This window comes from Gobius niger, assembly GCF_951799975.1.
Source record: "Gobius niger genome assembly, chromosome: 4".
In the NCBI taxonomy this organism is placed as follows: domain Eukaryota; kingdom Metazoa; phylum Chordata; class Actinopteri; order Gobiiformes; family Gobiidae; genus Gobius; species Gobius niger.
In genome coordinates, this window is record NC_136855.1 from 12787340 (window position 1) to 12811184 (window position 23845).

At 40.1% G+C, this 23845-nt stretch overlaps 1 protein-coding gene across 1 annotated transcript; it reads right to left on the bottom strand.

Moving 5' to 3' along the window:
• Nucleotides 1–2217: 2217 nt before the first annotated feature.
• fgf7 (fibroblast growth factor 7) lies at nt 2218–12358 on the bottom strand (the record flags this gene model as incomplete). Its single annotated transcript, XM_079554859.1, has 3 exons — nt 2218–2433; nt 4624–4730; nt 12076–12358. 3 exons carry the CDS (start codon nt 12356–12358, stop codon nt 2218–2220), a joined length of 606 nt encoding a protein of 201 aa, XP_079410985.1.
• Nucleotides 12359–23845: the final 11487 nt, after the last annotated feature.

Consider the following 23845-nt stretch of genomic DNA (forward strand, 5'->3'; position numbering starts at 1 on the left):
CAGATTTTCCTAATAATTCTCATCAGCGTATGTTTGATCTAATATCCCACAGATCTGATTTTCTAATCGTTAAAACAACTCACGCACGGCCCTTTCATATCCCAGAGGATCCTGTGCTATGGTTTGGAATGAGAATTAATAATTGTAAGTAACTTTTTTCCCAAAAATGGCTTGTGCAGATTGCGGCTAAAAGTTGAAGGGTTATGTTTTGTCTGGAGATAAGGCCTGAGCTAATCCCAAATAATGTCCAATCCTAATGCAAAACATGCTCAATGAGATTTGTTTGACAGTATTCAGCTGAAATAGCTTTATCTTTAGAACAATATAAAAAAATGGTATAAGCCGACAATGGCTTGGGTTTGTTTCCAAGTCAACAGAAGAGACATGGAAGGACCCCCAAAGCTATATTCAACAAATAGCTTTGGGGGTCAGAGGAAAACACGTGGTAGAGTGGTCATCTTAGGGTTGGCAGAATGGCTTTTTTGCATCTATCCATCTTCTTTGTAAATCCCCTTTGTTGTTATAATAGACACACACGTGGTGTAGAGATAACATTTTTATATAAATAAAACCAATAATTTACAGTAAATTCACATAATGTTATATGGCAGTATTGTATTTAGCATCACATGCAGAGCTTAATGTAATATACATGGATGAAATGTGTCTCAAAATGGTTTATAAAAACAGATTTACAAATAACTGATGCTGCGAAAATGACGCAAAGTGGAAAGTACTTGATCTAGATTTAGCAGCAGCAGAAAATTTCAGCTTTTCAACATCACACCAGGAGCAGCACAAGGCCGAGATCAAAACTGCAAAATTCAGCGTGGTATTCAGGCTCTGTTTGAATTTATAAGCTTTCTCGATATTTAATATGTCCATTGTCGTAAGCATTTTGTATTTGTTTTGCGTCAGAAATGTTACATACATGTTAGTCGAGACGTTCTTTCAATTTTTAACAGCAAACAAATACAACAAATTATTGCATTTGTTGTATTTGTGGACGTAGCTCTGCAGCTTTATCGATGCATCTCCTCCAAAACTTTTGATATTACTTTTAGCTGCATTTACTTTGTTCTATCTGCATCTAACATGTATAAGTAGACAATTCAAGTTATTTTCTTACTATTCTGATCAATCTTGACCATAGACTCTAAATTAAGAATGGACTAATTAAAAAATGGGAAACGTTTTTGCCCCTCATTATTGAGCACAGGCTTGTCTTTCTGACCTCCACGTGTTGTCTTGACACTCACAACATATTGTGAGTGTCAAGACATTGCGAGTATATTGTGAGTGTTTATTTTCACCCTATTCTAAATAATGGAGAGAGCTGGCTCCAAAAAACCAAGCCAAATAGCTAGCATGAACAAGCCTCGGTTAGCCCGTGCTGAACACTATGGAAGCCACCTTAACTTTGTCCATTCTTCATTTACAGATGATCTTGACTAAAATCCACTTTGTCGCATATTTCTGCCATTTTTGTTTCATAAAAGTAACTCACTGGGTAAAAATGTAGACTATATGTACTTATTTGTTCGATATAAGGAGACGTGTCCTCTGCTTTTGGTCTATCCATTACCTTGGTTCTGGCGTCTGGGTTTTTCATTGATTGTGAGCCAGCCCAAGGGGAATGTGCAAACCCCCAACATGCCCCCACTCCCCTCCCTCCAGCCTGGGAATCGACCTTGGACCTTCTTATTGACATGTTGCCATCGCTCAACCACCAATGAAAGGCCGTAAGATATAGATAGAAATAAATCCCTTTACGGTGCTGAACATGTTTCATTTTAAATCCACAGTCGTTGTTTTGCAGTCTGACCTCGGCCTTTGAGTCTGGTCAGTTACATTATATAGTAAATAGGACATGTTATTTATGTGCGGTCGTCTTCACTCGTTTCACTGCATCATCCTCTGTGCATCTGTGGCTCTAAGCACATTGTGAAAGTCAAGTCCAGCTTGCTTTAGCTTCATTTTAGACAAATCTCCACTTGGGCCTGTCTGTGGCTGGTGAAACATCACTCAAAACTGTCTCCAATACAAGTTTACTATTTGTTATATAGAAAAAGAAAACAAGAAAATACATTAACTATAGCACTGACTAGGCTTTGTAAACTGAATAAAACATATTTCTCTTTATGTTTGTTGATAACTTGTCTGTACAAATGTAGTGATAATGATATCTTTGGATGATTCCATAGTTCTCATTTGTTTTTAGTCTATTCGCCTCTCCTCCTCTCGACACTGCCTTGGGATGAAGTGAGAGGCCACGTGCTCCCTCCTGGTCTTCTTCCCCCTCATGGGACGCCCCTTCTGAGACAGGGCAATGAACATCTCCTTCCCGTTTTTAGTCCACTTCACGGAGGAGTAGGCGTTGAAGAAGTTTTCTAGGAAGATCTCTTTGAAGTTGCAGCTGTCATTGTAGATTCTCTGTGAGGGTAGAAATTAATGGATTAATTTAGTCATTGGTCTTCATTGTGTGATCAATGAAGTTCTGTCTTATCTGTACTATAATAATAATAATGCATCGGTTTTATATAGTGCTTTTCTGGACACTCAAAGACGCTTTACATTGCACTATTCATTCACTCCATACCCGGTGGTGGTAAGCTACTATTACATGGGGTAGACTGACGGAAGTGAGGCAACCAGTCTGCGCCATTGGCCCCTCTGACCACCACCAACCACTCACTCACGCACTACATTCGCTAGGCTTCCTGGTGTTACTAAACGGTCTCCCATCCAAGTACCGACCAGGCCCTTCCCTGCTTAGCTTCCAAGGTCTGACGGGATTGGGCATCGCAAAGGTGGTATGGCCACTATTATTGGCTTTGGGTTAGTGCAGTCTATTCTTAATTCATATATCACCTTGTCAAAAGCAAGGACTTGATCCTATAGTTTTTGGCTGTTTGATTTAAGAGCTCAGACCTACTTTCCATTTGACACATTAACTCTTGGAGGCAACAGAAAATTTAAAGACAAAAAAACTTTAGATACAAAGTGATGTGAATTGTGATAAAAATCCAAAGCCATAATGTAGCCTCCAAGGCATATTGGCATATTGCCCATAGGAGATTTTTGCATCGTTTTAATCCAAACTAAATTAACTTTTTTATTTACATTTTATTTCCAGTCATATTTCACCTAAAATATTATGTTATATATTATGTTGCATATTAGTCGTCGGTAAATCATTTTGGAATATTTTTTCATCTACACACAAGGCAAATGAAGCATCAGAGAATGACAAAATATGCAAATATATCCTGTTTGCCTGGACAAACGTCAACAAGGGCCGAATGTACATGCCTTTTAACCATTGATTTTTCTATTAGTGCCTCAGTTTACTGTCATTTTAACATTTTACGCTGATCCCAGTATGAATATAACTCTCCTGCATGTTAACTTTAAAATGATGCAGTGACACCTGCAGTCTCTGAATCCTGCCACTAGAGGGAAACACTAATACGACGGCACTCAAAAACAGAACCAGAATACTGTATCTGTTCAATCAAATCAAATAGCAAGGTTTGTGTTTGCTTCTGTGATTAGTGTTGCAATCTTTGTGCAACTCCTAAATGAATTTGTCAGTGATGTTGAATTCGTTCTCCTTTTTATAACATAAATATCCAACATCAACATTATTTTACTGAATCTCCTAAAGTTTTGACGACTCTGGACAATTTGTGTTTCTTCACAGCCTGCAAAGCTTCACGGCTCATGTTTAAGGCGTCAGGGCTAAGTGTCGATGCCATCTTGAGTTGATTTGACATTTGCCATCTGCTTTAGTTTTTCAGCTCCAATGACAAACTACAGAAGCCCTTCAGGATCAAAAGTCAAGCTTCTTATTCCCAGTGGACATGAAGAAGTCACATGGGTTTGCATTTTTAACCAAACCCAAAACCAATTTACCAAACATGCTTTAGCTAACTAGCCAAACATTTTTCTATGGATCTATTTTACTCTCACTATCCACTTAGCCAGTACAGTTTAAAACCCTATACAAATAATAAAATATAGTACACCTACTTGAGTGCTAGATAGATAATGTTTTTTCTTTTGTATGGTCAATAATTACATGATCTATATAAAACCAAATGAGTTAAAACATATGAGTTATTAAATTGTTGCAAGTGGGCATGATATTTGAAAAAGACTAGCCAAAGTGACAAATCCTCAACATAGCGTATTCATACTTACCGTAATATTTGTTCTTATGTTTACTCTTGTCTTGTATTTCTACATTTGCATATTTAGAAATGTATTTTACCTGTTCTTCACATTACTTTAAAATTAGGACAAAATATTGCAATATCCAAATCAGCTACAATTTATCGTAAAATCCCATAGACCGGTATGGAAACTGCGTTCAATTTTCATCATGGTTTTCCTTATTTAGTTCCTTTTCAGCCTAGTTTTGGTGTTCATTTGTTTTCAGGTCTTCTTTTGGCACTGTGGTGACTTTAGCACCTGAGTAAATCCCAGTTATCAGATAGTGCCAATGTTTTCGTATATCCTGCATCCCTATATGAAAAGTCTCTCTGTGCTCTTTCGATATCGTACGTCTGAATTAGTCAGAGGTGCAAAGACAAAACATGAGGTTGGTGGTTGAGGCTTTACCTTGGCTTGCAGCAGTCCCGGCTTGTTCATGCAGATATAATATTGACTCTTGACTCCTTTGATGGCCAGGATGCCCCCCTCCGAGACCGTCCGAATCTCCAGGATACCTGCAACACGAACGGGACAGGGGACAGGTTAAGACTCTGTGGGACAGCCATTCATTCACCTCCATTTGTCTTCAGCAGAGGGAGGGGGCTCAGTTGGGTCTTTCTGAGTGCTCTGCCTTTGGTCTCGCCTTCAGGCTGGGACTTAACACTCTTGTTCTTCAATATTGGTTTGACTAGCACTGTATTTGGCACTGTAGGTTTAATTCTAGTTAATTTTTCATACCAATAACCATCTACATTTGAAGATATTTGGCTTTGTGTGCACCACCAGATCTGAACCAGGTCTAACACACAATGACACAAGGCCAAAACAATCACCATGTACACTATAAAATAGAACTGCATCATGATTAGAGTAAATTTATAAGTGAAATTGTTTCTAAATGAGGAAAAGGAGAACTGTTCTGCTGAAGTGCTTTAATCCCACTCTTCACTTTTATATTGATATATTATATATATTTTATTTGCCATCTAAGTGTAATGTTTCCCAACAAAAAGCAGGCCACATACCATAGTTTGAGAACCACTGATTTATTATTGCAAAAATGCTTTTTTCACCTATTGCCCTTAGGCAGGTAATACAGAAAAACAGACACAGGACAATTACAAAGTTGATGACAACACAGAAAAGCAAAAGGTCTTCACAGTCTTTGTTTTCCTTTATCCATTGCCTGATATCGGAGATTCTCTTGTTATTTGCAGGAGGCAATTCTTATACAATGTTCCTACGACTGACTGGACGACAGCCTTTTGTGAATTGTATTAATAGGGCTGAACATTATGCAGTTTATACAGTATCCATTTATCAAAATGTTGTTATCAGTTAAATGTTTGTGACATCATATTTGGGGACGGGAGACGCCATGCTGGATGATAGCAGTGATGATGGCAGTAATCATGTGTGTGCATTTGACCGACTGCAAGACGCAACAATATATCACAAATCTGTCGTTTTCCATCTTTCCAGCTACGCATGGTAGCTTAAAGAAGTTTCTGATTTACTTTTTACTTACTATTTTGTATTTGTGTTGGTCTTGAAATAGTATTTTTCAACTTTGTTCTGAAACAACGTACCTTTTCGGTTGTTTGCGCTACACATTTTCAAATCTCATATAATGGATCCCTAATGGTTACTTTTACATTGTAATACAGCAGACTTGAGGCACACCACAGATTTCCTCTTGCCCCTTATGGGAAACACTGTTTGGTCTTAATCTGGCTCAAATTCTTGGTCTCGTCCGTAATCTAGGTGCTGATTTTGTTCTGGTTTTGGTCTTAGTCAAGCCAATAATCCTTCTGGTCCTGGTCCTGCATCTTAGTTTGGGTCTTTGGTCTGAGCCTGTTCAAACAGCAGCCAGTGCCACTGCTGCACATCTGTAACACAGATCAGAGCTCTCCCTCAGGACATAAGGGAACCACCTCCTGAATTAAACTTTGCACGCCACACTTTCAGGCCGTCACTCAAACGGAGGGGTTCAGGGCCAATGCTGGGTAAATAAAATGACATGCCATTTCCTCAAAGACCAGACAGAGACTCGAATAGAATTACTATTATTGACATTGTGTTGCATCAATTTGTTTGTTATGCATCATTCTACAGTTAAAACAGACACATAATTGCATTTCAACCTGAATAGACTCAAACAGACAAAAGCAGTTATTTTGAAGATTCATTGACATGTATATCAGACCCCGGAGGTAGACATTGATGTATGAAAGTCGGTATGGATAAACATCTTGGAGTTAGGGATGTCTTCCCCAGAGCCTGGACACTGGTGGTGGTATGGAAGACCCGTGAAGATGCATCAGGTAGAAGCCGTGGACAGAAGAGGCGGGGTGGAGGTGGGTCGCAGCACAGCAGGGAAGCGAACAAACCATGATTGGCTGCTACAGAGGTGCGGCTCTTACACTGATGGCTGAGGTGGAGGTGTGGTCCTCTCTCGCCTAGGCTTCATTTCCCCCTGACATTTTTTCCCGTTATTTTACTGCACAGCACTAACATGGTAATCGGACGGAAATGGCATGATAACTGGGTTTGGGTGAGGATTAGCACCATTAAATGAATTACATGTGTGTTCTGTTTCCATTATTACCACTCTGTGCTATTAAACTTTTAAGTACCATTACTAGAGGAGACTATGGCCGACCGCATAGTCTTTATTGCCTCCTCCATGTGATCCAAAGCTGATCGTAGTGTGTTGGTTTCAAAGTATTGCGTGTGCCACTAGTAACAGCAGAAGTCTGTGAGAAATGCTGTAGGTACCTTCAATGAAGATGTTGATCCCACCATTGTATAACATACTGTAGACTGCTTTAGCTTTGCTGTTCCCCATTTACAATAGACAAAATCTCAAATCCAAGGCAATCAGAGCTGCTTTTTTAGCAAGAGAGGTTCTAGAGGGACGTCCCGCATTGTTGGGAAAGTGCAGCGGCGCTGCATTTCCGTGGGTTTTGGCTGTTTTTTCAGATATTTTGGGCAGGTTTGGCTGCTGATACCTGACAACCATGCCTAGCATATAAAGAGATATTGGTTATTCCCATTTTGTAGCTGCCGCCGCATCTCTACCCGTGTACCTCGGTGTCAGTCCATGAGCCCTTTAGAATGTTTTGATGTCACGTGAACACAACACGCGCCATTTCTCCAATAACTATGTGATCCCATGGCAGCCCTCTCCCTCGCCGTCTGACAGCGGAGGAAGCGCTCCATTAGGACCTTTCACTTTGACACTGAGCAGAGCTTTAGCGAGGGCCAGATCACAAACAGATGGCAGTCCCCCAATGCAAGAATGTTGTTTGTGCTCTCTGATATTTCTCCACTTAAAACAGATTAGCGATACCTGGAAATGCTGAAGAGCTTTCCATAAATGCAGGTACTTGGCCTCGGCTCCAACTTTAGAAGGAAGATCTCCAGACACATTGTTATTGTTAATGTACTGTATGACACTATTGAAACAATAGCTTTTCGTGCATGTATAGACTTAAGAATCACAAGCCAGGAGTTGCAAACCTCTAGAGTCTCGACAACTAAATTATTCAAATTTGTGGGCTAAATTGCGGAACAAATTTCTCTTTCCACTGCCCTGGCTCTGCACTGTTCACATTTGTCTCTGTTTTTGTCTTGGTCTCTGCTTCTGCCTTTCTGTCTCGCCGTGGCTCTGATTTGTTAATAATCGAAAACTAAGATTTTCCCTTGACTTTGTTGTAAGTTTCCGTCTGACAATAATGTAATAATATCCTGAACGATCTGTTTAGTGGTTGCTAAAAAGCAGATCGTAAGCACTGATTATCTAACAGTGGATTATGTAACACGGTGAAGACAAACGTTTGAATTGCGCCGATGACAGGGGTCCATCCCATCGGCTCGTCCGATTCTGCTCTATGTCAACAGTTTGTCTTTGGGCTTCTAGGGGAATTACAGTAGAACTGGATTCGTTAGGGCTGGGCGATATGACAAGAACTAAATCATTGCAGTCAGATTTTTCTCCTCTTGAACAATCTCAATTTCTGCTTTGATTTTGTAATGATTCATGCTATAGACATGTCAAAATAAACCTCAACTTCAACGACGAAATCGTGGTTTCCAATCCAGTTACCATGCAAAGACTCTATACCTGATAAACGAAAGAGGGAGTATGTGAATTTTAAGTTGTTAGTTGTGGTTCAAACTCTCTTCTAACTTTTCTAACACATTTCTTTACATGGATGAATTCATTTTTATCTTTTAGGGAGCAATGCTGTCACGGTGATGCAATACTAATGATGATATAGCTGATACATGATGATGAAATAGCACTTTTATTGATACTCAGATGCTTTACATTGCATTATTCCTTCACTCCATACTCAGTGGTAAGCTACTGCTGTAGCTACAGCTGCTGTGAGGAGGAAGACTGACAGAAGTTACCACCATCCTACCACCAGCAACCACTCACCCCACATATTCTGTACCATCATTTCAATAAGAGCTATCATTATTATTATTTATCACTGCAATTAATGTTTATACCCCAAGTCATCATCATTTAAGGTTTAGGTTTAGGTGCATTATTTGTCATTATACATCAAAGAAATTTGTCCTCTGCATTTGACCCATCCCTCGACGCCACTGGACGACCGGTAGTGCTCTCCAGATATGGAGCCCGGCTGGTGGTCAGAAACACCTGTCTGGAGGATTCACCTATTGCACATGTTTTCAGTGGTAGGGGAAACCTAGACATGGGGCAAACATGCAAACTCCACACAGATAGGCTCCGTCCAGGTGGGAATCGAACCCGGGACCTCTAGCTGTGAAGCACGAGCGCTAACCGCTGTACCACCATGCCGTTTTAATTGAAGCCAAAAACAAGGGCATAAAAAGTGTCACGCATGTCAAGTAGGCACTTACTGTAAACGTGACAACACAGTATTGAGAAAATATCCCAGATATTCCCTACTTTCCCTCTAGTGTTCAAGCGCTGATTTACTGCATATTCATGTAGGCCGCAGCTCTTTCTTCAAAGGCTCTTGGTTGGATCCCTGCGTGCTTCTCGCGTGCTATTGTCAGCCACATATGCGTGTATCAATTCGCCTGTCTCCCACTGCCAGTTGCGCAAGCTGCCTCTGTTCCATCGAATTTGGAGCATTTTTCGTGTTCGTGCCAGGATTCCTGCCCTGGCCGCACGCTCTGATCGGCGGAAATGATAAGCGCTTAAAAACATCCTCGCTGCTGCATCAAAATAAAAGGGGGGGAAACTACAAATGTGTTTACTCTGAGGAGAAAATAGCCTCAATCTGATAAGCAGGGGTTGCATGTGTTCATACTATGTTTACTTACACAGGCTGCTAAGTCATGGTGAATGTTATGAAAAATGACCATCCATTTCCAATACATGACTGTTCAAAAGAGTTTATGTACTTCTCTTAAATGTGGTTTGACTGAAAAGCTACACTGCGCAAAAATATTAAATATTTAAAATAATAATCTCCTTTCCTTGCTTGCGTTGTAGATGGTTGGAGCTCATCAAAACAACTACAGACCTGGTGCAACAAGACGACCCTGAGTAAGTTACATGGTTCACACAGCGTCATCACACTTTTATATTTAGTTTTACTTACGTTTAATTTCAAATGGAGTAAACATTGGAACAAACAATCTGGTTTGGCTATACAGACTTAAAATATGTTGCCAAACCTTTTGTTTTTGTTTTGTTTTACATTCTCATTAGCTTTTTTTTTTGCAGAGACCGAGACAGCAGATATGGACCACATATGGACCACACTGACCCAAAGCAGGAGTCACCGCTACCAGGTAAGCCACAATGCTCTGATCCAGCCTAATATAAGGTTCTCATTAACAATAGTGCTGCTGAATTGATGAGGGGTTTAGGCAGCAGGTGCCACAGAGTAAATACTGCAACGTGGGGAGGCCATTCAAAGGCTTGGGAATTGTACATCTTCCCCTTTCTACGTTGCTAATAATTTTAATCACCTCAGTGCAACTACAGACAACAAGTCAAGAATATCTTTTAGAACAGGCATTGTACTCCTTTGTCTGGGTGATGCGTTGTGGTTTGCCAATCAACTCAAAGCATGCACGGAACCTTTCTATACACGTATGGCTGGATGTTATTCTCCTCAATATGAAACGATTGTAGCTCATGATCTTGAGGGTCCGTCGGTGCAGCACTGCGGTCAATCCACTGCTCAGGTTATCCCAGCAGCATTGAAGGTCAAGTGAACAGATTTTCCTTCTGGGACAATAAGTAAAGTGGCCCTTACTTTTAACACTGACTCAGCCCCCAGTCCCGGCATCACTTGACTCTCTTAGGGGTTCTGTTTTGTTTGGTATTAAAAGTTGAAAAGGCCAGAGCTGTGCACCTGCTGCATGGTCCCACTCTCTGCCCTCTCAGCTCCACTCTGTCCAGTCACACCTCCCTCACTCCGCTGCAGACACTTGAGCCCGGTTACTGGCAGTGGACAGAGAATCAACTACAGGGATTAATGTGCGCAATAAGAAGAACAGGGGGATGAAGAATTATTTATAGAAATGGATTGGAGGAAGGCTGTGATGAGTCATAGGGTGGCGTGTTGAGGTCAGTCAGATCACACTGCCGATCTTGTATCTGTGACACATCGGGCGACGCATACTGGGGTGTTTGAGTGTAACTTCGTTTTGAATGCCAGATGTTAACTTTAAAGAGGATGTTCTTTTCAGATCACGCCATTGATTTGCATTTATTCATTGGATGTAATTGTTCCTCTCATTTTACAGTTTTCAAAATGCCAATAATTTGTTCCTCATGCTTGCGTGGTTTGACATAGCATTTCGTGTCAAAAAAAATTATTGCAAATCATTTGTCTAAGTCCTACTCCTATTAGAAAGGCTTGTCTGTGATCTGGTTATTGCTGATTTTTTTTTTGTTATTTAAAAGCAGCTTTGTCTCCACACATGATTTCTCATCTCATGTGCAGCACTTTGGAAACATTTTGTTGTTGTTTAAATGTGCTATTTAAATAAAGTGGATTGGATTTAGGCAATTTGTTGCTAATTTAGGCCTGTTTGAATTTCGATGTTATCTTTGTTTATTCATGGCTTTGTTAGTTACACAGATTACTTCAGCATTTAAGATGCAATTAAGTTAAAAAGTTTATGGTCATGATCTTTGTCATTCCTAGGCAATGTAACGGAATCTACATGAAACTTAAACTTTCATAGAGTTAATCATCCTACCTGACAGAACAATATAAATTTGTTTAAAAAAAAAAAAACATTCAGTTATTTAATTAACTTTAATTTGATTTTACTTGATTTACTTGATTTAATTTTACTTTGATCCCATGATTTATAGCACAAATGCTGAGGACAGTGATCACCAATCGCCCAGTCTCAGCAGGTCTCGACTTCTAACTTCTTTCTTGACTTTGGTCGTAAATGATGATGAAGTAAGTAAGTAAGTAAGTAAGTGAGTGCTTTATTTGTCCTTGTACAAGCGTCTTCTAAAAGGGTTGTTTTTTTAAATGAAGCTTATGTGCAAGCAGAAAATGTATTCATGAAATAATCACTTGTGTCCATCGAGAAGCTGTTTCTCCCTCGGACAAATATGTTTAAGCTGCAGCACATATGCTGGGCACTGCCAGTCTCGGTGACATGAGCTTCACTGCTCGCTTCAACATTTTGCTAAAAGTCTCTCCCCACTTTTCAAGCTGTCCCAGCCTTATTTTTACAAGACAGGTTGGACAGGCAACAGATTATCTGTTTAGACACTTGCTTTAAAAGAAGTCTGATATTTACTCCACTTCTCTACATGAAATTTGATCAACCAGTTCATAGAAACACAATATGTTAGGACAGAAAAACACGTCTTACTATAACAGTTGGTGGGGTCCTGTGTCCCGGTGATGTTCCCATTGTCGTCTATGGTCAGGAACCACTGTGTCCGACTGAAGAGCTGCCGTATGCGCACGTCGCCCCCCTCCATGTAGTCGTAGTTTCGTGTGTGGCGCTCGTGTTTGGAGCAGTTCATGATGGCGGCCAGCTGCTCCGGGCTGCAGTCACCGTAGGCCAGGCGCACGCTGCCGAACAGGAACAGAACATGGAGGTACAGGCCCGAAAACACACGCTGGCTCCATGTCACCATCCATGTGCGCATTATCTTACAGTGTAGTAGGGGTCATCGAGAAACATACTGCAAAGAAAGCCGATGTCCCGTTGTTTTGGGTTGTTGTGACCTTTTGATCCCCTAAAACAAATCCCAGTCAAGTTGTAAAGTTCTCAAAAAGTAACAGGGGAAGCAACTAGTGGTATGGAAAAGGTCTGATGATAGTTCGGAGCCTCGTCTGGTTCAAGTCCTGGTTCAGTTTCTAGTTCAGGTTTTAATTTGTCTTTGGTTAGTCTTGATTGAAACCAGGTTTGGACTGGGTTTAGTCCCTCAATAACTGACCTACTCGGCTGTTCAAAATTGTAGAGCTGTGGCCAAATGTCCTTGTGCAGGCCTTGATTTGTCTTGGATTAGACCTGATTCACAATCCTACATTCAGTCCAGTTTTGACCTGGCCCATCAGTATTAAATGACCAATATAATAATCCCAAAGTGATGGATCAGTGGTTCTCAAACTGAGGATACAAAGTCCTAATTTAGTACTCGTTTAGACCTTGTTACTTATCCTGGCTTGTACTTGTTTTGGCCCCAGTTTAAACACGATTTAGTCGTGGTTTAGTCTTTCATTGTTATTTCCTACTTTGATTATTGGCCTGGACTTAAGCTTTGCAATCTTTGGCGCATCAGTCCATTAAACACTTTAAGGTGAGTAAAGATTGATGATTTCTGTCGTTGACTTTCTTGAAATTGCAAAACTTGCATTGATGCAGATCCAAAAAGGCGCTTATTATGTTCGTAGATAGTCCTTAGCGATATTCCGGCGGGTTGCCCCGAGGTCATATTCCAACTGGGGACGTCATAATAATCCGAGTCAGGAGAGGTAACCCAAGACGTCACTAGAAGGAATGCAGCAGAGACATGTGTTATTCTGCAGTAAACAAAAGCTCTGATCGTGTTTCTGCCCATAGAGAAAACATGTCCCAACATTCACACATGGACTCACACGCAACACGCTGGCAAACATGCAACCACTTAAGGAGCTTTTTCCAAATGCATCTGTCAGATCAATTCAGTCAAAAATGAAATACTGGTTTTGGTGCATAGCAATAAGCATTAAGCAATAAGAATTTGATTATTTGTAAATGATAAGTCATTACAAGTTTGGGAGTAACATAAGGTTAGACAAGTGCTCGGAATTTTCTCTTTTCTATGCCAAAAGTGTTTTCTTTTGTGTTGTGAGAGGCACTGACTGGATTTAAGCCCATAAATACTTATCTCACTTACTAAATGAGGGATAGTCTTATCATGTGAGAACAAATGTCTCTCACCAAAATAACAAAAGCCATCCCTGCACTACATGAAAATTGCTGCTTATGGGGCTTTTGTTCTTCAGCACCAATATTTATTTCATGGTTATTTAGCGTTCAAAGATGTTCCAAGTATTTATGCAGCCAAATTTCTTTTATTTATTTTTTAAACAAAGTGAAAATTTGAAAATTTGAAAATGAAATTTATACATTAGACACATAAAACACTAGTTGTCACAACTCATTCCTATCTTTCCTTCACATTTCTAACATCTTAATCCATTGCTTTCAGGGAGCATTACTGTAAAGCTGTAAACAATATCAATTATCCTGTGAGTTCACTATCGATGATGATTTATGATTAGATGCATTTCAAAACAAAACTACAATTTAATTTCAGTATTATAAACAAAATCAATTACAGGGCTTTAAGTCATTGTCAAGTGATAGTCCAGTGGTTAAGGCTGCTGCACTCTGTTCTGTCTTAAGCGTCATGGGTTCGAGTCCCGTCTGTGACAAATTGCTGCATGTCTTCCACTGCTACACCCTCTTTCACCCTGCGCTGTCCCATCCAATAAAGCCTATGCTAAAAATCTTTAAAAAAAATTAGAAATATGCAAATTTGAGACATACATATTTCATGATGCATTTAAATACCTTTGCATGACAAGATGAATAGGTTTTTATGAAGAGACACTCAATTTTTTACTTTTGTTTCATTTTTCATCATATTTTAACTCAAAGTAAAGTTATTCTCTATAACACGAAAACAGTGTGAAATTGATTTACTTACATGACAATTATCCAGAAACTGTCCCAAATAGGATCCTTTTGAGCCAAAGTTTTGATTTGTGGTAAAACCTCAGTCCACTGCTGCAGAGTGATATCCCACAGACGTTGCGTTCCCGGCGGCTTGTGCATCCTCTACCCCTCTCCGCACCGCACAGCTCTGATAAATGCCTCCCGCTGACCTCACTTTGGGGCAATTAGAGCGGGACCAGTCAGCTGTCCCGTCCTGGGATGGGGCTGAGAAACTCCCCTGTCCTGCCTCCTCCTGTCAGTCAGCCCACAGACATGAGAGGGAGCTATAAACGCCAAAAATAGAGGGACGTCCTTGGTATGCGCTCCTAAATACCTCAGGATTTGCATACTCACTCAGGGCAAAGCGGCTGCAGCCTTTCAAGAAACAGTCTGAATTTTTTTTGTTATGTCTATGCGAACACTGCCTCAAATGTAATGTGATAATAGATGTACCGTTTAGATTTTGTTCTAACTACTTAATTTCTGCATTTTTTTTGTTAATAATTTTAGTTTTATAAAGTTGTATGTCTGTTTTTATTTTTATCAGGGATTAACTTCCAATAGCTCTGTCAGGTCTGTGCTTGTTATTTAATAGCAATCTGTAGAGAAATATTTGACTTCTAACCTTCTTGAAGTTTGTGATTTATCTCTGTGTCGCTGTTTTATCACTTAAAGCTGTGGTGATCAAATCATTTTCTTGTAGTAGAGTAAACTTCATTTGGCACCATAGATCTACAGTGTAAACCCGACGATAAAGAAAAACAGACCATGTGTGGCTTGGGCGCTGTTGTCCAGAAGTCCAGCGCAAGCGAGGAAGTCAGAGGCCAAATCAGAGGAGTGTTAGCATTGGCAGTCCACCCTGTTCACAGCTCAGCTCTGTCTCTCATATGAACGGCTGAGATCAGGATGTGTGTGTTGGATCCAACGCATTTGGGCAACAGCCGAGAGTACAACTTTCACGGTTTGATTCAGGTAGTGCAACTTTAATGTTGAAACAAGCTTGCTAAGATCCATGATTCACACATAAAAATGAGACTGAATATAAATGATTGTCGTAATAAGCTTCATTTTTTGAGTGAAAATACAGATACTCTTGATCAAGTAATACTCTAATAAAAGTAAATGTAAAGTAAATTGACAGGACCTCTGCACAGCGCCACCTTCTGCACTGGAGTGTGCATTTTAGAATAATCAAAACACTTGACCAAATGGACTTTTTACTTTGGAGCCTTTATAGAAATGTAGTGGAGTAGAACATTTTAAGTTAACAATAAAAGTACAGATCCTTTCTAACTACTTCAGTGCAGTACTTAAGTAAATGTGCTTACCCCCGACTGTTTTGAGGGAAATATAACTGCGACGGTGAATAATAAATCTCTAAATGGTCATTTGCAGAAGTTGTTTCACTTTCTGCAATTGTATTTAAAGCCACAGTTTATTGCCTAACATGCTCTGCTTCTACTTGTTCTCCCACTTCAAAAGTTTATATGGGCCATGTTGGTGAGCTCCTGTGGGGAGGTCATGAGGGGGGCGGACGGAGCGGGACGTCCTGAAAATGCACGGTCGTAAAGAGCTGATGTACGAGGTGTCACCTCCATCACCTCAGACACCCCACACTCTGAGGTACTACAAGTCTCCGTGTTAAAGTTTTGCAACAGCTGCTTCACCATTCGGGACATGTTCGTTATTGAACAGCTACTATCACTTATATTTATTTACATTCATACTTTATTCATTGCCTTACCCAAACAGCAAAGTTGCCAAAAAAAACATACGGTCATGAAGTCTAATATTTTGTTGAACTGCCTTTGATTAGAGCATGCATTTGCTGTGGCATTGTTTCAATAAGCGACTGCAATGTCCAAAGATCCAGTGTTGCTTTCATTTATCACCAAGATCTTGTATTGATGATGGGAGAGTGTCCACTCCAGCACATCCCAAAGATTCTCAATGGGGTTAAGATCTGGACTCTGTGATGGCCAATCCATGTGTGAAAATGAGGTCTCATCTCTCCGATATCTGTCATTGCAATATGCCTGTGTCATAAGGGAAGACGAAGTCCACTGATTGGCTATCATGGTCATTCAGGATGTTCAGGCAGAAAGCTGATCTCATTCTTTGGGCACATGATGTTGCTGAGCTGTTGTAAACCCTTTTGAGGTGACTCCTGTTGTGATATTGGGCTGGACAAAATTGAATTGAATGATGCTTTTTTTGGATGCATTTCCTGCCGCAATCAGCAACAAAACAAAGACTGGAGTGGGCGGTTGGAGTCTTACTCGGGAACACATCTATGGTATGTGCTCAGACTGGGGTCACACCGCCATCCTTCTGATTCCACACAGTGAAGACTTATACAAGATGCAATATGTGGACACTTTTCTTGGTATTTGTTTACGGCTGGAACTCACAGCCAATCATGACTTAAAGATGCAAAATCAATATACCTTATACCTGCACTTTGCATCTCTTTGGCTTAGTATTGTCAAATTTGCATCTATATTTTTTTGTAAAGCAGTCAATTAACACTAATGGTTAGCAATCTCTTCAGAGGACAGGACAGGTCGGTGACAGTATATCTGTGTAAAGTGGAGGCTGTTGTCACTGTTACAAGCTCATAAAAATATTTCACGAGTGGTTTGTTGACACAAGAAGCCCGCGCTTGGAACTGCTTCGGGACTCAATAAACCTCAGTCAGTCTTCCAGGAAAAAGGGTCCGTGGTTCATAAGTGAAGACCTAAATCTCAGAACAACTCACGTGTGAACAGAAACGTGTGCTGCACAGCCAATATCATTTCAAAATTAAAGTGCAATACATTCTATTGGGAAACATGCATATGCTGCCCGGAACATATTCATAGTATTCAGATAACAGCAGTGGAGGGAAGGAAGCACTACTATATATAATATATATAAGCATTATTTGTGTACTTTGTGTCATTTTGCAACTCTCATTTTATTTTTTTAAGCTGAGTTGTTGTTTTTTTACAACTCAGCTTAAATTTTATTCACACATTCATTATCTTTAGATTAGTAATCATTAAGAACTTTAGTCTCAGTTAAGACCTATGCTTGTGGCACTCGGAAAGCCAAATATTGTGTCATGTAGTGGTTATTAAGATCAGGTGAACGATCAGGAAATTTGGGCAGGCTCCAGAAGTTCTTTGCTCTAATGTACTTAACATTAAAGCTCTTTTACCCCTTTACGTCTAAGTCCTTGAACTACACAGGCTTGTTATTATTCTTACCTCAAAGTGTCTGTCTTAACGCTCACAACATCGTCCTCTGTTTTTATTTTTATTTCCGCTCTATCTAAGCCGACTCCAAAAACCCAGCTATATTGCTAGCATGAACAAGCTTCAGTTAGTCCGCACTTCTTGATTTACAGTCTATAGTTTGTGCACTGATTTGCAATTTATGTTTAAAAATGAAGGGTCAGAAAATGTTTCAAAAGCATCAAAGCTGAACTAATTCAAGAATCACTTACATTTCAGAACATGCACCAATTAAAACTGCAATTTTGATTCTATTGTGAATAATTTACCTACTTGGTCATTCTGTCATGGTAGTCAACAGCCAGCCCTACAGCAATAAAATTCCGGTGACATACCGGTACATTTTCTTTTATTATCACATTTTGATCAAACCTGCTCCTAATAGAATTTGAATGAACACACTCAATTTTAATCTTTAAAAATGTCTAAGGTCGCTTATAGGTCGCACAGCAGTTAAATGTAACCAGGAGCGTTTTACTGGTGCCAGAGGGTCAAATGTTAAGGACGGCGTCGGTGACCTCACACATAATAGAAACACAATACAGGCACATTATGAGAACCATGTTGTTCTGAGTAAATTCACATTTGAGATGCTCTTTGATGTTACACATTATTTTATGATAACTTTGATCCATTTTGTTGGTTGTTTTTTAGCAGGTTAGGATTTTGTGTCTACTTGGGACACGCTAAACTTTTGTAAGACATGTTTTCTTTTTCTTTTGATCTGGGGCTGCTGCTGTTGGTCAGGTCTAGGTTGAGCAACTTTATGTGTCAAAAGAATGAGATCAGCTGAATACCTAGCCAGGTTATAATTATTATTTTTTTGTTGGTTAATTTGGTAGGGACAGTGCATGTTAATGAACGCGCCACACCAGATTGTAGCCATGGGCTAATTTGCATCCGTTGTCCCACAGTCACACTCTCAAACACACTCTCATTCATCCTGGCCTATTGTACATGGAAGGGGAAACCGGAGTAGTAGAAGGGGAAACCGGAGTACCCAGAGGAAACCTACGCAGACAAGGAGAGAACATGCAAACTCCACACAGAAATGCCCCGTTCAGGTGGGAATAGAACCCGGGACCTTCTAGCTGTAAAGCACAGGCACTAACCGCTGTGCCACCGTGCATTGATATTCCATCAATGGATTTCTTCTTCCCTGAAGAGACGGGCATTTTCCAAGATGACAATGGCCGGATTCATTGGGCTCACATGGTTCAGGGAGTGTGAGACATCACTTTCACACATGGATTGGCCACCACAGAGTCCAGATCTTAATCCCATTGAGAATCTTTGGGATGTGCTGGAGAAGGCGTGGCGCAGTGCTCACACTCTCTCATCATCAATACAAGATGTGAAAAATGTTGCAGAAGCCTTCAGAAAGCAATGGCACATAGAATGTGTGTAATCAAAGCTAAAAGTGGTCCAATGAAACTAGAGTGTGTGACCTTTTTTTGTGGTGGCAACTTTTTGGTCAGGCAGTGTATATGTTACATGGTAGATTTAAAGTCATTACCATCTGGGTCTGGGTGCTCCCTTAGTATAGTGTGAGGAGCTTGATCACTCAGAAGTAGGTCTGGGCAAAAATTTAGTTTTGAGTTAAAAACCTCAAATCGACTTGTATTTTGTATTTTTTTGTTACAAACTGCACAGTGACTTGGAGACCTGGAGTTGAGTAGTTGCTTTTCTGCATTAAGAGGAGACGGTGGCGGTGACTTACAGGTATTTGTTTTGAACGCCCCCTGTTGCGGTCTTCTCGGAAGGTTTCATCAGGAGCTGGCCCATGGGAAGACCTAGGATCCACTGTCTCACAGCTAACCTCATTACACCTCAGGAAAGATGTCTGGGAGTCCCTGCTCAAACCGCAGACCTTGGATAAAGCGGTAAAAAAGATGGATGGATATTGGACAATTAATAACACACAAGGTACTTTTGTCCGTTAAAGTTTATTAAACATGACAGCACAGCAGCGCTGACTGAATTAGGAGTAGGTCACCTTCTGTTGTTCATTAGCACTTACTGAGTAGTGTGTGCGTGTTAGCATTTAAACGGGACACAAATGTTTCAGCATCAAAGACATCGACAGTATTAATCAATGAGCAAAATATCATAAGCTTTATTCTTTGCACTTACCATGCCCAAAGAAGGCATTTATGAAACGTGTATTGAAGTCATGCTTTGGTCTCGGCTGGTTTGATCTCCACTGCACATAACTGGTCTGGCCTCTTTGTGTATTATATTTATTAGTGGGCTTGTGTTGGAGCAGGTACTTCGGTTTTACAGCCTCACTGTGATCAAAGCTTTGGTGCAGATTATAGTTTACAGTAGCGGAGGAAGTGACATGTCCGTGAGGCAGGCTGCGTGAGGAACCGTCTTTAAAAAGTTCAATCACATCGGACTGCATCTGTTTACCTCGGCCTTCCTTCCTCTGTTTTTAGGTCAAAGTTATTGAATGTTTTTGATGAATGGGATCAGGCTTTTCCTTTCATTTATTCCCATTGTGGCCGGGTTGTGTTGCGTGTCGGGACTGAGTGTTGTGTTGGATGCTAACAGCCTGTGAGAGTTTATAAGATTGGAGTGATGCACGCAAACTTTGTGCAACTCAAGTGTGCAGGGTTAAACTCGAATTTGAGCTTCAGACACAGATCTCATAAACTCACAAATCAAATTGTCTTCAGTTTCATCTTAATAATTGAAAATTCAAACGCGGGCTTGTCCGTGAGATGAAAATAAAGAGAGGTTTCGATCAGTAGCAGCCAGCTACTACGGGAAACTTTTTAGAATCCTGTAGTCTGTTCAATATATTATTACTAACCATTAGCATTAGCCATCAAGCATCGCAATTTATGAATAATTCAGATATTTTTTGTTATTGACTGTTGTTCGCCTGTCGACCACATGAAGCCAATTCAACAGTGAATGTGCAAACCATTTAATATTTTACTTTAGACACTAATTAGTGTGTGAAACTAAGTAGCCTGGGAATATCCAAGCTGCTTGTGCGCTCAAATAATTTCGAACTGCTCTGCAGCCTGGAGACCAAGGCCGAAATCGTCACATGGAATGGGGGACCAATCACAGAACGGGGAGGAACGGCAAGACAAAGACGCACTATTTGACAGATGTAAGCTTGTAGTTTGTTTACGGATTCAACATGACAGCAGCAGACGCGAGGCCATCTTTTGAAAAGTTTTACACCATGTTATAAACAGTTTATTTTAAAAGAAGAACAGCTTTTGGCTGACGTGTTTTATCGGATACAATTGATACGATTGGCTGTGGGCTATACGTGCAGACGAATATGATAGACATTTGTAGAGTCCAATAAACGGAAAAGGAAAGAAAATGAATTAGTGGTTTCCAGACTATATAATTTGTGATATTTTGGCTGGCGTGAGCCAGGCTAGTGTGAAAGTGTCATCAGAACTAAATGCTAATTAATATTAGATTAAGTTTTCAGCTTATTGTTTTTTTGTGTAAACTCTTTTTGGAGAAACCACATAACTTCTGGAGATGTCTTTACATAGAAACTGGCTTCACCTTCATTTGTCTGTGGATAATACGGATTGAATGATTGATGTCGATTAGAACGGATCGTTCTGGGAAGCCAAATGCCCGATAGCTCCAACTGCTTATGATTTATGGTAAAGGCTGCTTCTTTTGAACCACTGTGAAAACTCTGATTCTTTCTGACAAACTCAAATATTTTTTCATCTTTAGTATCTTTCAAGAAATGTGTTTTTGCTTGATCTGAACACATTTAATCATCATGGGACAATTGTTGCTCAAGCAAGTTGTGGAGTGGTCATCCCATTGGTGGAAATTAGTTGTCACACATTGACAGAATCACACAAATTTTGCACAGTTATGGGTTATAGAAACTCCTGATTGAATAAAGGCCATCACTGATGAACATTTTAATTGTTGAGAATCCTCCTTGTTAGAGAATAATACTTTGAACTTGTTGATTTACTTCAGTCCAGCACATTGTCACAGGGTTACAGTAGGACAGTAGTATTGTCCTGCGCTGCTTCTGAGAAAGCTTTTGCTGTAATTTATGTAGTTTCCACTATTAATGCGGCCCATCTGCCTGCACACGGCGTCTAAAAGCATTCCTGCAGAGTGTGTCCTGTGTCTTCCTCTGATCGCGCTCATTTAGGTGGCAGAGTGGATCGTGGCTAAAATCAAGTTATTCTTAGCGCCGGAGGAGAGTGTTTGGGTTTAGCTTCTGCTTTCTAAATTCCTCGATAATTGGGGATCGAGCCTGGATCTCTCGGGATCGAGCCGAGCGACATTAGTTTTGCCTATAAATAACCCCAGCGACAACAAACACAGTGACACGCTGCCGGCTTTTCATCATCTCATTTGCCAGGGTCAATAAAGCTGAAACACAACCTATTGCACAAGATAAAGTTTGTCACTGCAGCCAAACCAGGATGGCAGACCTTGGTGTCGGGAACTTGCTGCTGAGTGATTGGACTGTCCAATGGTGCAGATTAGCAGTCGCGCTTCCCTCCCCAGGGCAGCTCTGATTACATATTGGGCCACCAATGTAGCGCTTTGTGACCTATGTCTGTGAAAAGCGCTACACAAATTCCTTTTGTCCTACCTCACATTACTCATATCCTTACACATTTATTGATAAAGTTGTCACCGGGATACTATTTAAGGAATTAAAATGACAAAAACTAGTTTTGTTGATTGATGTAGTATAGTACGCGAAAAAATGTTTAAATTACCATAATTGTGGAGACCTATCTGTCTTGTTGTATGCATTCTGTTTTTAGGACCCCCTCAAAAACGAGATGTCTTGGGATAAATGCGTACATAAATAAATAAAGTATTTATATGCATTCCAAAAAATTGGATAATACCACACACATTTTTTTTTACTGTTCAAGCAAATTTAATTCAATTAAATTTAACTTAATTTAATCATTTCATCTCTTGTTGTTAAATTTGATAAATGCATTTAAAAATTACACGTTTCTTGACTGAAAACACAGATGTACAGTATTCGTCTTTGTTCTTTTAGTGCTTTATGTGTAGGATCCGTTCTGTTGATACAATGTCCTCATGTTTAAATGAAGAGGTAGAGCCGACCATTTAAGGCAGTGCCTCATTTAACACCACTCTATTACTCTATGGTATGTCCACACTCATATCTGCTTCATCTGTACATCTGTAAATCCATTCACGCGTTTTTTTTTTTAATCTTAATTTATTTTTATGCCTGCTCTTACAGTTTTATCGTTTTTATAGTTTACTATATATCTCTACCAACAGTTATCTTTCATGTTTGCACCAAAGAAAATTCCTAGTTTGTGAACCTGTTCACTGACAATGGAAATTAATCTATTCAGATTTTGATTTATTGATTTATTTTTCAAATTTTCTTTTATAATTGCAGTTTAGAAAATGCTAGTTTTCCATTGGCTTATTTATATAGTATAATCCGAACCTGCTAAACTCCAAATTCAAACAATTATGACCAGTTTAAGATTGTCTTTACAGTATTGTAGCTGTAGACGTAGCAACAGTAGATGTAGATGTAGTGAGCAGTACAGCAATCATAGGCCTGCAGAATGTGCTTCGCTGTCGAGGGAATACAGTGATCCAGTTTAAGTCCTGAACAGCTGTTGAGGATCAGCGTCTTAGCTCCGTATCTGAGCGAGTATCAGAGAAAACCGGCCCCGAAAGAAAACACAGACTGCCCCGAGAGAGCGGCTAAAATAAGACCATTTACATAGAAACACCTGATTTAGAGGCTATTTATAGATCTAAGGAAATCCAACCCTTACGTCACACTAAACTCTTATACATACAGTACATACTGGCCTTAACTCATAACAAAGCATTTAGACACTCTCTCGATGTGGACGGATTAGTGACAGAGACGTGTCTGACTATTCCCTGTCCGACCACATGCACAGACAGACGAGGTGTGTGTTGCCTTAGGACACAACGTCTCAGCTGGTATCAAATCACACATTTTTTGCAGATCAGCAGGAATACCCTATTGCAGATTTGAATCACCCCTACACTAGTTATGTCTTTGTGTAAGTCAATTCACCGACTTTGCCTGTATGAGACAACAGTTGTTTTAGGCTTTTTGGACATTTCATTTTTCACATTTTGCACTTTTTTCCCACTGC